We start from the raw sequence: 18072 nt of genomic DNA on the forward strand, positions 1-18072 counted from the left end.
CATGCTGCTCGCTCAGAGAAGGTCACTTCGGTTTTTATAGCACTTCATTTGCATACCGCACTTCGCTAAACGCCACGATGCAATGAGATTTTTCAGAATGTTTAGCCAACCATACCGGTAAGAAGAGCTGCAGCCCCAGGTGCAAAGTGCGGAGGCGTCCCTTGCGCACTGCTTCCTCCATAGTCTCTTGCAGATCAACCAACGTCAACTCCATGGCACCTTCACTTGACTTCATGTTATAGGTGCCCAAGCACAGCTGTAACCAAAGCGCTAAGCAGCTGCCCATAGGAGCATCCTGAAATAGGTGGGGAAAAGAAGTGCTTAAAGCCTTATACACATACACATTCAACATGATGTCCACAGCATCTTAGTCCAGGTACAAAGGGTTCATTAACTAATGTCCACCATTATCAACCCCACTGCATACCAAAGATCACATAATCACGTCAAATGAAATATATATTAGACATTCAATTTTTGGCGTCAAGATAGCAGTAATTTCGAGTCTAGGCATCCATCAAAGCAAGATACACTAAACTTCACCGAAAGAAAAATTCTAGAGTCTTTTTAGCACTTCACAAAAATTAGAAATATTTAGCAAGGTAAGTTCTGCAGCAACAATGACATATATTAGATCCCATGATATATAATGCATGAGATCAAATCGTAATTTGGTCCATTACGTGAATTAGGAGCAGGGAAAAAGAGAGAAGGTGAGAAAGATACTCACAGGACAACAGCCAGCAAGCAGGCACGGTGTCTGGTGCTGCAGTGCAGCTGCTGCACGAAAGAATCGTTCCCACGCAACCACTGCGCTGCCCGATGTATTGCTTGCACTACACTGCAAAACCAGTTCCATGAGCTCCGAGGAGTAGTGTTGTTCTGCAAAGGAGGCAGTTCACGTTCAAACAAAAAACACCTGAAGCTGCACATTTTCAATCAAAAGTAAAAAAAATCCCAATAAGTGTTCTATTTCTGATGATAGAATAGTTTGCTTATGAATGCTAGAAAACCTTGGCTGTCCATTTACATTATACAACAGTTCAGTATAACAGAAGTACAATTAAACTGCGGGTCACTAGGTAAAACTCCTCCATGTAATTGTCCTGCTCTCATGTCAATAGCATGCAAGTTCAATTAAATAGCAAGTTTAAGCAAGTTCAGCTCCTGACAAAAGGCAATAGTCCAATTTAATAAGAAGAATGCATTTCTTTTTGTAATTCTTGCTAAACTACACATCAAGATAAGCTGCAATGCTCCACTAGTTTTGACTATGACTACTTGTAGTGATAGGGGCTTACATTTCTGAAGACTCCTGCACATTACAGGTGTCAAGAATTTATGTAACAATAAAGCTTCCTCAAAAAAGTTCACCTGTCTACAGTTTTCCAGTCTTGATTCTACATTTGTTCTAATGGGATCGACAAAAGAAAACAGAAATGAAAGCTATTAACTGTGATGAACATCTCAGAGCTCAAAGTTTGCACTTGAAATAACAAGTACTACTACATACCCGTACCAGCCAGAACAGCAGCATCGATGCTTTCATTGCTGCAGACAGACAGTGCATCATTCTCAGCCGCGTTCTCTGAAAAACATGGGAAAAAGAAGTCGTCGAATGACATCAATTAGGCTGCAAGAATTTGCACATTTTCTATACCTTATGGCAATGGATGAAAGATGACCTAAGCTTGCAAAACGCTCAGAGCCAACGGTGTACTACAATTATAAAAGTTTATGCAGTTGCACGCAACATGAAAGTTGTAGAAAGTGCGGAGCAATGATGACTGTCCTTCAGAGACGAACTCAAGATGTGTGTGTTGAGGGGCTGCTTGGTATGCTTTACTTGATCCCTTCCTTCTTCCCATTCTTCCCTTCCCTTCCTTCTACCCTCACTTCATTTTCACACACCCCTTGCTAGACATGGCTATGTTGTTTTGCCTGCGTGATGCCATACATGACTAGGCCATGCCTTGCCCTTCTTTCTTCCCTTTTTTCCATCATCCTAACACTCGCAACACCCTCCCCACCCTCTTGCTATTCATTGTTATAGTTCACATGGTTTTGCCTGCCTTACGCCATACATAGCTATGCTATTCTTTACCCTAACTTTTCATGTTCCTCATCCCCACCATCACTTCCCTTACCCACACCCTTGTTTACATGGCTATGCTAGACGTTGTTTTGTGTGCATGACACCACGTGGCTACATAAGATGACAGCATGTTCTTTTCCTCCTCCCATTCTTTCTCCTTTCCCTCCTCCTCAGGCTCACTTCCCTTACCATCCCCCTTGCTATACATGGCTGTGCTACAGATGGATATGCCATACGTGGTGTTGCTGAATCGACACGCCAGCACACAACAGGGCTAGCTCTGCTCGCACCTTTGCAGATTTTGTCGTCGTCACCGCCTCGGCACGCCAGCACACGACAGCCGCTTTGCTAGGGTTACACCAAGCGAAATGTGATGATAACGGCATAAGACAGCATACGACAGCCATGGCTCCTAAAGTGCTTCCCACTTAAAACAAGCCCATACAGAGTTCAACAAACTCGAGTATCAATGGCAGTGAAAAATTGAGCTATATAACCCATAGAACAGAGCCAAACAAGATAAAGTTTCACAGGAAGACGGAAGCTTCAGTATTCAACAGCAGATGGAAAAGGAAGGCCTCAGCCTGGAGACAACATTTCGACAGGTTTCGTCTTAATCTGATCCCTAATGAAGACAATATCATTGTCAGCACACTGACTGCAGGCTTAGTTTTTCTTTGTTTGACGAACATGTCATAGATAGGGTAGAAACTGTGCTTGTTAATAATTAAATGAATGAGTCACTAATAAACATAACAAAACTTGAAGGATGCTTGAGTTTTGCAATTAAGAATAAAATTCAATAGTATAATGGGTCCCTGTGCACATCATTTTCTCAATTGCTAGCCCAGCTTTGGTTCTCATTGCATACCTCAACCGTGCCATAAGGAAATGAATGAGTGCACGCATAACATTGGTTGTTCAAAACTATCCTCGGATGCTCACTGAAAGTTGGTTGGTTGGTTAATCCTTATTGAACCGTCCTGACCCTCTGCCAGGGATCGGCCTTGAAATGGGCAGTGCCTTGTGGTATAAATGAAGTTGTTTACATCCACAATATATTTAGAAATGAATTGCTTTTGAAATGAATCGTTAGCTTAATTTAGGAAAAAAAAAGAACGAAAATAACAAAAGTACCATTGGTAAGTGCCCACTACGCCATACTTTTTCTCTTTGCGAATCATCAAAAGGCCCACACAACGCGTTCATACGGCAGCACGTGAACCTACACAGCTGCTCACTCTGTTGGTGCTTTTGCAGCTGATAATGACTAATGATGTCACGAGGCGTGAAGTAGCTGAAGGCAAGAGAATGGATGGTCAGATCAAACTGTTTATTTGGGCGAACCTGTGCCTGGTAAACAGAAAGTCAGATTACAGTAGCAGACTTGCACTGATAGCGGCAAACAGAGGGTCAACCGTCAATCAACTGATGAGCTGCGAAACGTGTTGGCATTTATATAATTGCCATCGAATATTCTAGCGTTATGGCTAGCGGTGACATAGGTTCCAGAATAATCTGTAATGTTCACAAAGTGGAAGTAATTTTAACAAAATTATCTACTGCAGTCCCAAGCTTCTTAAACAGTGTAGGCGCGATTTGCACTGAGAATTAATGACAGTGAAATAGGGTGATAACAAAACTCGAGGAGGGAATGTGCCAATATGTCTGAGAGCTTTGTAATGAGTGGACCTTCAAAACACCCGCCCGTAACAATTCACATGTTTTGATGCTTGGCACAATTCTGCACTTTTTCCACACAATATTACACGTTTTGAGGAGTCTCCTTTATCACATGACTTTCATATAGCGTTTTTTTCCAAAGTAGTTTCAAACAGTAGCGTGGCTCTGTCGTAAAAATACCTACTTGCCATCCTTTCAGATGGCCTGGGTTTGGTTCTAACTAAAACACAATGTTCGTTTTTTTTTTCTTTGAACTTTTCTCACTTTTTTGGTCACAGAAAGTATGATTATTTGCTCACAACCAACGACACCAAAACAGTGATTTCTGCAGAACGAGCTTTTTAACACCATCACGTTAAAATGGGAACAGTAAGCCACACTGATGATGCCAAAAGATTTACGTGGTTCCTTGTTGATTGTCTGCGGTGTCTAAGTGTACAGCGTAAATATACTACTAAACCTCCATTCACAAATTGTTAGCGAGACCATAGAGAAGAAAGCAAGATCAGAAGAAATGTATCAGTCAGGAAGTGAGAAGCTAATAACAGTGTTCAAATGGGACACTGCATCTACGAAAATAACAAAAACTAAGAACCTACAGACAGAGTTTAATTGAATTAGTTTATTCCTTTTTTTTTCTATGCATCACTCACTCAATGCCGTGTGCATGCAAGATTCTCCACAGGACTTACCCTGCTGTTCTTGTGACTTGGCAGCGGGTGCTTGCAAACCTATGCGAGCATAGAGTGATGCCCTCAGGTCTCTACGACGGTGTTCGCTCGGTCGCAGGGAGCTCACCACAGAGAGGGCCTTAGTTAGGTGCTCTCTGAGGCAGTCGCCTTCAAAAAGGGGCACCAATTCCAGCACCTGAAACAAATGGCGGAGCCATTTGCACAGAGAACACACAATGCGGCAAACCAATTTAAATAATTTTCCGAAGGCGATTTTACTCGGCCGTACGAAGCTCCCGTATACAGAGACTGCTCTGAGCAGAAAGGGTGAAGCTCATCAAATGCGGCCGTACGAAGCTCCCGTTTACAGAGACTGCTCTGAGCAGAAAGGGTGAAGCTCATCAAATGCTAATAAGATCTCTTATTTTGATAGTAAAGTCTGCTTTCTCATGGCGAACCGCCAACATTAACATTAGCATGGATGTCAGGCTACGGTACTACTTTCAGTGACATCGCGCAGCAGTCTGGCTAGCTGTGACGACGTCAGGTATCAAAACTTCCTAATTCATTTGCGCATCATGAGCAGAGCCATATTGCTAAGTGGGAGTGGAAACGCCACAGTATCTTGCATTAGCACATAAAAAGGATCTGATACTGTGTTGCGATTCCAAGGTACAGTAACAAAATAAAAAAAGCACTTAAAAGTGTACTATAATCCCTTTGTCAGGGTGCGCTCACACATGGCAGTAGATTTTCTAGGCTCTTCAGGACTTGGTCTTTCATTCAATAAAAAAAAAAGACAATTCAAAATTTCTAGGTCCATACCCTTTAATTAAGAAGCAAAATACTTATAAGCTCCCTTACACATTTGCGTAAGATGACTCGAAGGCAAAAGCCATCTTTTTCTTCTCAGTCTGCTGTACTGATACACCACCTCTGAAAACTTTCTAAACATCGCAATATCTTGCATTGCCTTGAAGATCAGAGGCATTACAAGCTTTCTCCACCTCACATGTCTCCAGGCTCTGCCCAACTATGACCAAGCAAAAACGTCATGTACAGACGTAATCATGTGGCATCGAGTTACACAGTGTCATAGTGAAATAACTATGACGTCATAGCATGAATTCATCCCATGATAATGATTTTTTTACATCCTTCCTGTTGACAACAGCGCCGATGGTCACTTTTCATGTTTGACGAGGCATCTACGACTTTTGCCTTCAAAAAGTAGTGTAAAGTTGAGCCCACATCAAAAACCACAGAAGTGAGCTTTTGCTTTTATTGACTCTTGCAAAGCGCATATAAAGTATGAAACAGTTAGTGTGTGCATACCATGGTGTCTCCAATGACAGTGACTCCTTTGTCACAAATGAGATATTACATGCTTATGTGCGCAACAGCGCTACTCTCTAGTAATGTTCCTAAGCAATTTTCGAGTTGCATGGGAAACGCATCTACAAATAGGAACCTTCAAAAAACCACCAAGAGTGACTAGGTGAAATTTTAGCACTGGAATAACGTAACACCAAAATGATATAGTAGCATGAAAATGTAATATGAATAAAAAAAATTAAACTAATTTTAAATCTCAGTTTGCTGAATAATTTTCTAAAGATTGGCAGGTCCACAAAATGTCAGAAACACTGGGCAGTATGACATATTAAATTCATGAGAAAAAAATCAATAAGGTTTTCTTTTACCACGTTAACAGCATGAAACTCATTTGGAACATTCAATCAGCACTGCGCTTTCTCAAGATAATGTGCACTTGAAGTTTCATAGTGCTACATGTATTTTGAGTTTGGCCATCGTACAGGTTGGTGTGTGTATGTGCGTAATGAATTTCTGGGGCGCAGCATGCAATTACGAAAATTCGATGTTTTCGGCCTGCACACAAGTTTACTGCATTTTGAGGGCATGATCTCCGGCTCAATCAGCGATTCACGACTCATAAAGAACATAAGTGGCAAGCTTTCTTCGACTTGTCATCCACCAATCCATTCACCAGCGACAAATTTCAGCCAAGTCCCATTGGCTGACACAGTTTAAAATGTTCACAAGTTTACACTGCGTGGCATTGGCTAAGCTCCCCCATAAGCTTTTTTTATAGTAAAGCAATATCTACTCTTGTGCATCAAGCTTTGTTTATGTTGCTGCTTCTCACGGTGCACAATATCTGTAAATAAAACGATTTTGAAAAGATACGGGTAATCTACATCTGCAACATCACAATGGCTGGCGCAGTTTAAAATGTTCACAAGTTTACACTGCTCGGCATTCGCTGAGCTACCGCAAAAGCCTTTATAGTACAGCACTGTTTGGCTTTATACAGTGTACAAGGTGTGCTTTCTTATAATAGTTACACAGTGTCACTAACACTATTTTGAAAAAACACAGATAGTCTACACCTTTGTGGAAACAGCCGCACAGAGGTATCCACACAGAGTGCGGTGCTCACCTGTGCCCTTGGCAGCTGCAGCAGCTGTGCCCAGAGAAGAAAGCCCAGCCAGTCACCGGACGCCGCACACACACGAAGCATCACATCGGGTGTATCCAGGCCATGCTCGCATGCAAAGCGGTGCAACAGAAATGCCCCACTACTGCATGTTTCATCCAGCCTGAATAGCAATCAGAGTGCAAAAGAAAAATGCGTTACAAGTTGTTACATCATTTCATGAAATTATTAGGTATGAGTGAATGGTAAATCTGAGGCTTGAAGTGAATTTAATGCGAATAGTGATTTGGTCAAATAATTTCCAATTGAATAGTTGAAACAGCATATACATATCACATGAAGAAAAATGAGCGCTTTTGTCCTGGCCCAACTAACTTGCACAAAATTTTTAAGAATTGGAACCAAGCATATGCGAACGTCCATTTTCTTGGGTTCCAAGTACTCTAAATAGTAGTAAGGTGCAAGTCATAGGCAGTAAAATACATTAAATTTTAAAATTTGCTAGCTATACTTGGCACCTATAAACCCATATAGCAAGATTTTAAACTTTAAAAAGTAATAGGTCAAGGTAATATGTATATATAAATTTGAAGTGTGGCTTTGCGAAACAAACCTCTTTTTATTAATTGGTTTCATGGCATAGTAGTTCTACACTGCAGTGAAACCACCTTTACCAAAGATCACATGCAGTTGTGGTTTATTTTGAACACTTCCAGATTTCTAAAAATTTATATTCACATTGAAGTGAACTTCGATACTATAATATTTACTTGAATATTGAAAATGCTTGAATATTGATCCATGCCTAGAAATGATCCATAAGAGTGACATAACTTAAAAGATCTCATTCGATTAACTCATAAATATACACTGTGCATCAAGCCATCAATATGTATGTTTCTGGAATTGGCTGCATTTGATAAGGTACAGGGAGTTGAAATTAATTTTTCAAACTAGCTGCTTGCACTGGCTGCCTCCACCACTAGTCATTGTATTCCAACCGCACGACTAAGGCATCACCCACAAATCTTCACCTCCTTTTGTCTTGCTCCAACTATGTGCACAAATTTTCCTATTTCCTCCCTCCGTTCCTACTTTGATTATGAGCTAACATTAGTTCTATAATCTATACTATCTTCTAATATTGTTATCAATAATAGAACAATTATAGTTATAACATTGGCCCTGTTCTCACCAACAACAAGAATTTGGGCATTATTAAAATGAGCCTATTCATGCAGGTAACCATAAATTTTCATAGAATAAAATATTTTTGTGAAAAGAGCAATGAAATATTACAAGCTATAAAAAATTGACTTTAGAAAAAAATAAAAATGATGACAATGCCAGATCTACTGGTCACTTGCAGCAATGTGTCTATGGCCCACATATCCATTCTATAGTCTTGTAGGAAAAAACTACACAGATATGAAAGACATCATTAGATGCAAAAAAAATGAAACACACATAGTTCAAACACTCACGCTGCATGGGATGATCCTTGGAGAGCCTGCTGAAATGAAATGACCCCTTGATGCAGGAGCTTTTTGGCAACATCCTTGGTGTTGCGAAGAGCTCTAAGAACTTCTCCTGCAGACATTTTACACATACAGGCGAAAATTTCAGTTAAGAAGCAGTAGGCAAATAACGTTTGGTTCAATGATTTAAGGACTTCATATCGACTCAGATGCCTTAAATACTGCAGACCAGGCCTACAGTCAAGTTTGGTGAGATTCCTGTGACTCATTCAAACAGTAATTTTTGTTTTTTTGCTTCGTACCACAGCCATCAAGGCAACTGGGGAGAAGGCTTTCTGTTAAAAAATGTTACAAATATCATTGAAATTAATAATCATTAAAAAAGTAGTTAAAGCAGTGGCACTGAGAGCACGTACACAACTGCCTAAACTTCTGTAACTTTCATTATTTTTCAATAAAACACTCAGCAGATACTACTAAACCTTGTCTCGAAAAGATTCACAAATGTTTTATGATGTATGCACATTAATTTTTTTCTGTGCTTTTGCTTTTTTTTGGGGGGGAGGGTATCGTGATGTGCATAATTGCATACAAAGAGTGGTAAGGGGTCAAGTGAAGAACTGAGTGCTTAAAACAACCATGTTAGTTCATGCGTGCCAATAGTTAAACCAACAGACAATAAAGCCAAGGGAAAGCACAGGGGACATTACTTGTGGGTTCTCAATTGTACCGTAATAATTTTCACTTAAAGTAATAGAAAATAAAGGGGATGAAAAATTATACTTTTCATTGGTGGAATCCAAGGTCACAACCTTCAAATGTCAGTTTCATTAATTGTGCATAGTACCAAAAAAACGAGCCTTTCGAACCATTCCCTTACTTCCGTACTTTCATGAATACCAATGTTATCAATATGTTGCCCTTGTCTCTTGGCTGTTTGTATTTTTTTCAATGGCTTCTTCTACTGGTAAAACACTTCTCAACTGGCATACTACACACATACTGCTATGATACAGCAGTTATTTTTAATTACTCGTGGCAAGAAAGCTCAACTAAATTAAATCACCAATGTCTAGTGAGAACAAGGTAGCACAGGAAATTCTGGAGGCATTTTTCATACAGAAATGAAGTAGTAATTGCATAAGCGAAACTTCAATCACTGTGTAAAAGTCGGAAGCACAGTATGTTATCAATATGTTGCCCTTGTCTCTTGGCTGTTTGTATTTTTTTTCAATGGCTTCTTCTACTGGTAAAACACTTCTCCACTGGCATACTACACACATACTGCTATGATACAGCAGTTATTTTTAATTACTCGTGGCAAGAAAGCTCAACTAAATTAAATCACCAATGTCTAGTGAGAACAAGGTAGCACAGGAAATTCTGGAGGCATTTTTCATACAGATATGAAGTAGTAATTGCATAAGCGAAACTTCAATCACTGTGTAAAAGTCGGAAGCACAGTATCTAAATTGTGTCCTGTAGTGCGATTAGGTTGACAATGGCGCAAGCATGTTGTGGATGCGTTGGCTATAAACCGATTTATATCAGCCTGCATTCCTCGTGGAATACACAATTGCAATTGAGCCGCCGTCTTGTAAATCTGTTTTTTTCATTTTCAGCGTGGTCGACATTGTGGCATGAACTTGACTACTGAATTCAAATAAATCAATCAGGTAAACGGTTTCCTAAGCTTTTTGTGACAGGTCATAAGCTGGGACTGTAATATTTGAGAGCCTGCCATAAACGGATCATAAACAGATCAACAAAGTAGAACAAGCACCTAGAGGACTGTTTGGAAAGACAAGTCGCGCCATTCTCAGGTTCAGCCTGAAGTTCCTAGAATCAGTGCCCAGGAGTTCTGCAAAGGCAACGCTCGAAGCAACCATCTTCATGTCATCTGTGTTTCGTTCAGCAAGTCTCCATGCTCTGTTGCAAGCACCACGAATCCTGTGACAAATATACACATAAACAGCCTCGATTTTTTTCAACCTATACACTGTTACACGTGCAGCACAAGAATTAAAGGGTTAATTTCAAAAAGAAAGGTGACATTTACAATACCACAAGAAAAAAACACCGTAAAAAATATGCAATGCAGGAAAACACACAATCCAGATTCACTTGAACGTCACACAGTTTCGCTCGGTAACAATATTGCCAATGTTTGCACAATTGTATGAAGTGAATACATATCATTGAGCTTGTAATGAGCTCGATGTCTCTTATCCCAAACTTGCAAGAAATACTACTTTGATCTTTAGCTTAAAATAGCTTTACCGTTCTGTCCTTGCATAGCGAAATGAATCAAACAATTCAATTACCAGCTCCAACTGCTGCAGTGCAGGGAAAGTACTACAAAACGAACCACTGTTTGAAAATGCTTAGTGTGATGCCTCAGGGTATGCCTAGTTTACGAAAGGCTAGGCCTTAGGGCATCTCTTTAGGTTTACCACTATCAGGTTTCAAAACATACTCTGTCCTTCCTCAGCTAGCTGCATCGATCTTTCGCCTTTTACTCAGCCCACAGATACACACAAAACATATACATCAACACATAACGAGCCATGTTTGTTACATGGAAAGACTAAAATTCTGTGCACAGAAAACATCATGTATACAAGATTTAATGTAATTATAGTTGTTATAGTGAGAAATGGACAACAGTGAGCAAAATACTTGGAAAGTTCTGTTGCATATACACTATACAATCGAGTGAGCACTCAACCTGGTAGGCTAAAATTGAAGAAAAAAAAGGTATGAATTCTAAAAAGTCTAATAAAAAGTTCATCAATCTTTTCAAACACACAATTTACTAGATTTACTAGATAGCATTATAAAAGGCTTTGAACTTCCTCATATACCTAATGCTGCAAATAACACACAAAATTACTGCATCCACGAGCATGCTGCAGATCTCATACTGAACAGTGATATCAGTGATAGTGCAGAGGAAATCGTCAAAAACATTGTATGCATGCATGAGTGAACAAACACGTCATTAAAAGAATAGTGTGAGATCTAACAGGTACAAAGCATAAAGAAATTCCTGGGATTATGCACGACAAGAAATTCAAGGTCAATTTGAAGTAAACACCCCCAACTTATCATCTTACCTTTTGCTGAAAAGGCAGCCATGCTGGAGTATCTCTTGAGCCAAAAACTTGAATGTCGCAGCACAAGGGCGCCCCTTGTGTAGGTAATAGGTGTAGCCCAGCTCTTCGCGCAGGCCAAACTTATCTCGTAACGATGGTTGCGAAAAGTGTGGGAGCGAGGAACCTTCGGAATCAACTTCAGCAAATGAAAAAGAAGCAAATGTAATAATAAACTTCACTGCAGCCATTTCAATAAACCCGTCTTCAAATTTTAGGCACAAGAGAAAGGAAAAACTTACAACGGATTCCTGTTCCAAGCACGAACAAACACGCTATAAACATGTACAAAATGTAACTGTTTCAGATTCATGAAGCGACATATCTTTCGGTTTTTAATAAAAGGACCTTAAAAAATTGAGACTAGGACATAACTCTTCTGCAAAAATTGTGGAGTCACCACGGAACCTGCATATAAACTGTCACCATCAGTTACTTCAAAAAGGACAAAAGATACATTTTAAAAATACTAAAGTTTGTGCATAACGCATGCAAGCAAAGCCTTTGTGTCTAGAGCAGGAGAAAAGTTTTAAAATTTTTATTTGGACACTTCGTAATATTAAATACACATCAGTATTTTAGAGCACAAGCATTTTTGGGTTCAGCCCGCATTAATCAGCAGCTCAGCAACAGCTGTACCACCCTAGCCGAATGATTGCAAGTAAAAAAAAAGTGAAAAAATTTAGTAACTTATTTTCTTACAGCGTGAGTCGCAACATAACAATACCAGCAATGCTAGTTTATAATGAGCAAACATTTGTCGGCATACCTTGACACACGTTTGTAGATTGCCAACCGAAAAGACCACCAGTTTCAAATGGCGTTCCTTTCTGAAGAAGCTGATACAAGGAGATATCTTCAGGGTCGCTAGGTGTTGATGACATGGCAAAGAAGGTAGCAGGATCCACACTGCCATCTTTCTTTGGTAGGCATTTTGCAAGTGCCGCCATTGCACGCCGTGCTTTCACGGCATCTGGAAAAAAAAAGGGAAAAAAAATGCAGAAAAGTAACACTGCACCCAGAACATCTAATTTAGGCACTGAGCACAGTTTGCCAGGACGAACTTTCAAATTCTGGCCCTGTGTACTTGCACAGGCAAGTATCATTTTGAAGTTCGGTGAGTCGCATCAAAGATTTTAAAATGATATCAAAAGCATTTATGTACATGTATACAAGCCTGCTACAATTTCCACCAAGATTGGCAGTACTGCAACTCTCAATTGCAACATATACACACATAATTACCTTCTAAAAAGCAAATAATATCAATTAATACAGATTAAATTCAAGTACTAAATCATCCAGATTGAGTGTTTACCCTGGTGCCACATTGTGATACCCGTAACTACCATATTTGCAAAGTTGTAGTACTGCGAAGTGGACCAGAAATCCAATGAACCAGAAAAAAAAATGAATTGGCCAATCAAGGACTGAAGTTTAAGATACCCAAGCTTTTATTGGTTGATCGTGTGCTTAATCCAGATTCATCGTAAACTTCCCCATGTACTAAATCAACAACTATTTCAACCAGCGGCTAGGAATAATGGCAGAGCGATCATTATTTTTCACAGTACTGTGCATATTCAAAAGAGGAATCAATGCCATTGCAAAATATATACATCGAATGTCCTGAAAAACATCAACAACACAGCTCTTTATTTGTCACATTAAAAATATGATAGAAAATTCACCATTTGGGTCTTCCATCCAGTACCAGTGTTCACGCAGAGCTGACACGAAGGAGCCATTGCATCGAGGACACAAGGGTGGCAGTTCTTGGCTGTAATTCAGAGAACAAGGCTATGTTGTGAGCAGACAATATTTGACTATATGCAATGTGCCATGTATATTCAATGTTCTTTTTATTTATTTAGAATACTCATATGTGCAATGACAACAATATGTATTGTAGCACAAATACCATTAATAGCAAACAAAATGTGCATTTCTAAATAGGTATGTCACGGCTCAGTCTCTGAATGTAATTAATAAAAGTTTAAATCAAGGGCTGCACATCAAAGCTTCGAACAGATCCGGATGCTTTCAGAATCTTAAGCTTCATAAATTTTGACAATGGCCATATTTGCCAACAATCTTGGTAGGCGCTACTTCTCAGCGAACCCTTCAAACATAAAATTGTTACCAAGATCAGAAATGAAATTGTAACATATTAATGTAACTACAACACTGCATGCATTTAACATGCTAACAATAAATACATCAGGCTCCAATTTCAATTCATCTGACTTTGCACTTAATCTGATTTCATGAGTGTTCCACCTATTCTTTCAAGGTCAATGACGCACATGTACAACATCACTCAAGTTTAAAAGGTGCGCCTATTTTGATCATTTCTCTTACTTGACATGTGCTGCCACACTGTGAGAATACAAACTAATTTTTTAGATATCTTATGCTGGGAGCTTGTGTCTTCGATGCACTGCGATGCATGCATATTAGAGAAAAAAATTAGACCCTCACAGCATTGATCTCACATATGCCTGCATTCACAGCACAATGATTGCAATATAGCGCTTTTTCAATACAGGTCATCATCATCACCATCATCATCATCATCAGCCTGACTATGTCCACTGCAGGACAAAGGCCTCTCCCATGTACTGCCAGTCAACTCGGTCCTGTGCTTGCTGCTGCCAATTTATACCCGCAAACTTCCTAATCTCATCTACTCACCTAACCTTCTGTCTCCCCCTAACCCTCTTGCCTTCTCTGGGAATCCAGTTAGTTACCCTTAATGACCAGCAGTTATCCTGTCTATGCGCTACACGCCCGGCCCATGACCATTTCCTCTTCTTGATTTCTACTATGATATCCTTAACCCCCGTTTGTACCCTAATCCACTCTGCTCTCTTCTTGTCTCTTAAGGTTACACCTACCATTTTTATTTTCATTGCTCGGTGCGTCGTCCTCAATTTAAACTGGACCCTCTTTGTAAGTCTCCAGGTTTCTGCTGCACAGCTAAATACCGGCAAGATGCAGCTGTTATATACCTTCCTCTTGAGGGATAGTGGCAATCTATACCTCTATCCCTCTATCCCGATTCAGGTACCAGGTTTCATTCCAATAGTATTTTCAGTTTTAGGGGCGAAGCCCCTTATGGCGTGGCTTGGGCGTCCCTCGTATGTAACCACCAGTGGCACATACCCGAAATAGGTATAACACTTGACCTCCAAGGTGGTGCCAGTGAGAGATTTCTTCTGTGCGTTGTTTAACAATAAAAAATAGTGCTCAATGTACACGCCAATGGCTGCTAATGGGGAATGAGAGACATGAGCATTCGGCTTTTAGTCAACGCGCACGCTGCGATCCCCATTAGCAGCCATTGGCATGTACATTGAGCACTATCGCACAAGAAAGGGATGCTACATTATACTCGCTAGGTGTAACCTCCTTAGCTTTAGAAAGGTTTAGCGAGCATTGAGCCGCAGTGCCATGAATACAATGAACTTGTATATACCATGAATGAACTCAAGGTGGTTAAAAATGAGAAGTAGATACGAAGGGCAAGCCGTAAGAAAGTAAAAGCCGAATTTTCCTGTCTCTCATTTCTCATTAGCAGCCATTGGCATGTAAATTGAGCCCTATCTGACAGGGAAAGGTTGCTACGTTACCGTATATACTCGTGTAAGGGCCGCCCTCGTGTAAGGGCCGCACCCCAACTTTGAAAGCGGATATTTCGAAAAAAAAAAAAACAAAAGTTCAAAATGTCCCGCCAGAAAAGTGTAGTTAGTTCATTTACAGCCAGATGGCGCTGCACGCTTTTCCGCTTTTATTCTACTTCCGCCGACGCGCCGACCACGCTGTTGACAGCGCGCCGCCATATTTGCCTTGTGCGGCCTCTTTGTTGGCATCGTTCCTAGCATCGTGTCGATACGTTGGCAGCGCGACTTCAGATCGGTGTCGTCGGTGTCACTTTGTTGGTTGTAGTGAACCCTGCAGAAGCCAGCGCACGTGACGGACGATGGGCCGGCATCTGAGATCATTCACTGCAGCATTTAAGCTGCAAGTGATTGACTATGCCGAGGAGCACGGGAAGCGGGAAGCTGGACGAAAGTACGACGTCGATGAGAAGCGCGTGCGTTACTGGATGAATCAGAAAGATGCCCTCGCCGCTACTAACAGGAGCCGAAAGGCGTTTCGCGGGAAAAAGTGCAAGTACCCGCAACTCGAAAGCGAGCTCGTCAACTACGTCGTCGACACACGAAGGGACGGCTACGCCGTATCGACTGACATGATACGCGTCAAAGCCCTCAGCATCGCTCGCCACATGGAAATACCCCCGGCACAATTCAAGGCAAGTCGGGGCTGGGCTACGCGGTTTATGAACCGTAACCAGCTTTCTATTCGGCGCCGAACGACGATTTGCCAAAAACTGCCGCGCGAGTACGAAGACCACGTCATTAAGTTTCATCGCTTCGTGAATGCTCTCAGGAGGGAGCATGAATACGACCTGTCCCAAATTGGGAATGCGGACCAGACACCTGTGTGGTTCGATGCACCGGAAAGCACCACAGTGGATTTAAAAGGTGCGAAAAGTGTGTCTGTGCGCACGACTGGTGCAGAACGCCAAAGGTGCACTGTGATGTTGTGCATCACGGCAGACGGCAGGAGGCTTCCGCCGTACGTCGTATTTAAAAGGAAGACTCTCCCAAAAGAGAAGTTCCCTCAGGGAATCGTCGTACGTGCGCAAGAGAAGGGCTGGATGTCCGAGGAACTGGTCGTTGACTGGATTAAGACCGTCTGGGCAAACAGACCTGGAGGGCTGTTACAACGGAAAGCCCTCCTTGTTTTGGACAGCTTTAGGGGCCACTTGACCGACCGCGTCAAGAACCGAGTTGCCGCAACTCGTACGGACTTGGCCGTCATTCCCGGTGGCCTGACGAGTGTGCTGCAGCCGCTCGACGTATGCGTCAACAGACCATTCAAAGTGGAATTTCGCCGATGTTACTCTGAATGGATGGCTGGAGGCGTCCACGAGAAGACCCCTACAGGACGGCTGAAGCGGGCGTCGCTCCAACAGGTGTGTGAATGGATTTTGAATGCGTGGCGTGCCATGTCAGTAGAAGTAGTTGCTAAAAGCTTCAAGGTAACGGGAATTTCGAACTCCATGAACGGCACCGAAGATGACCGTCTCTGGGAAGACGCGGACGCCGAGGCGAGCTCCTCCGAGAACGAGGACAGCGAAATGGAATCCGAATAAAAACATTTCTGGCATGTCATTTGTGACTCTTGCACTCTGCTACTGTTGCATAAACAGTACAGACCTTTGGCCTGTACTGCCTGTACTAAATCGGCCTGATTCGTGTAAGGGCCGCACCTAGCAAAATTTTCGAAAAAAAAGTGCGGCCCTTACACGAGTATATACGGTATACTCGCTGGGCGTAACCTCCTTGGTTTTCGAAAGGTTTAGCGAGCGTTTGGTCGCAGTGCCATGAATACAGTGAACTAGAATATACCATGAACTCGAGGTGGTTAAAGGTGGGAAGTGGACCCAAAGCGCAGGCCGTAAGAAAGTGTGCGTGTGCCACCTCTCGTTTAGTCCTTGGAATGTCCGCTGGATGGCGGTGCTTCTATATGGGGAATATATGATAAAAAGATGCGAGATGGTGGGACTTGGAGTGTTGAATAGATGAACGAACGGACACACAAACAGATGCATGGATGGACGCATGAACGGACGCAGGGGCGGATGCATGAAAGAACGCAGGGACGGGCGCACAAACAGACGCATGGACGGTCACACAGACGGACGCATGGACGGACGAATGCTTCGCCCCACTCTCCATCATTCACTCCGTGGATATGCTGCCATTTTCTTATATTAGTCTCTATATCACGTTATTTTTTGTTTCTTTTTGTATTTTTTATTATGTTCAACTTTTTATTTATTTGTTCCTTCTACTTCTTCCTCTTCATTATTATTTTACAACAGGGGCAATTTCCTTATGTATGCAAATCTCACGCATGCTCTTCCCACACTGATCCCTCAGAATGGGATTTCTAACGCTTAGGCATTAAAGCAAAAACTGATTGGATAAAGCAATCTTATGCATACCAGAGGTCCTTCAGAAAGAGGTACAGCAAGTGGTACAGCTTGTGCTGCAGGCAGAAGTGTACCATGCGATGCACAAAGTCCTCCGGTGTGATAGCCCCGTGTGACGAAGCTGCCAGCTGAGAGGGACGCAATCCGGCTTCGCCCAAAAGACCAAGAAGTTCCTCGAAGTCTTCAAGTGTGTCTTCATCCACATGGCCTTCCCTGAAATGTCGGAAGAGAAATTTCGCCTACATGTTCAAGCGCACATACATAGTCAAAATTCAGGGGTTTTATATGTCATCACTTTGCATTGCCGTGATTATGAAATGCACTGTAGTAGGAGGATCGATATTTAAAGGAACCTTGCAAAACTTCTTCAGTCTGACTATAAAGTACTGCCAATCGACAGTTGAGACTGCTGAGAACATGTGATCCAAACACTATAGCACAGCACGTTGCCTGGAATTTATATTTACAGTA

At 41.6% G+C, this 18072-nt stretch overlaps 1 protein-coding gene across 2 annotated transcripts in view; it reads right to left on the reverse strand.

The window, feature by feature from the left end:
* LOC142804054 (spatacsin) overlaps positions 1-18072 on the reverse strand; it is a 64465-nt gene that overhangs the window by 32219 nt on the left and 14174 nt on the right. Inside the window, exons 13-23 of one of the 2 annotated variants that reach the window (XM_075890574.1) lie at positions 17614-17814; positions 13229-13317; positions 12307-12510; positions 11502-11676; positions 10169-10335; positions 8392-8497; positions 6911-7070; positions 4471-4645; positions 1520-1588; positions 731-882; positions 116-295 (exon numbers count right to left, since the gene is read on the reverse strand). In XM_075890574.1, the coding sequence (XP_075746689.1) occupies positions 116-295; positions 731-882; positions 1520-1588; positions 4471-4645; positions 6911-7070; positions 8392-8497; positions 10169-10335; positions 11502-11676; positions 12307-12510; positions 13229-13317; positions 17614-17814 (1678 nt within the window). Of the gene's footprint in view, positions 1-115; positions 296-730; positions 883-1513; positions 1589-4470; positions 4646-6910; positions 7071-8391; positions 8498-10168; positions 10336-11501; positions 11677-12306; positions 12511-13228; positions 13318-17613; positions 17815-18072 lie in introns of both variants that reach the window. The other variant, XM_075890569.1, reaches the window with a different exon arrangement.

Source organism: Rhipicephalus microplus, chromosome 1 (assembly GCF_043290135.1).
Source record: "Rhipicephalus microplus isolate Deutch F79 chromosome 1, USDA_Rmic, whole genome shotgun sequence".
Lineage (NCBI taxonomy): Eukaryota > Metazoa > Arthropoda > Arachnida > Ixodida > Ixodidae > Rhipicephalus > Rhipicephalus microplus.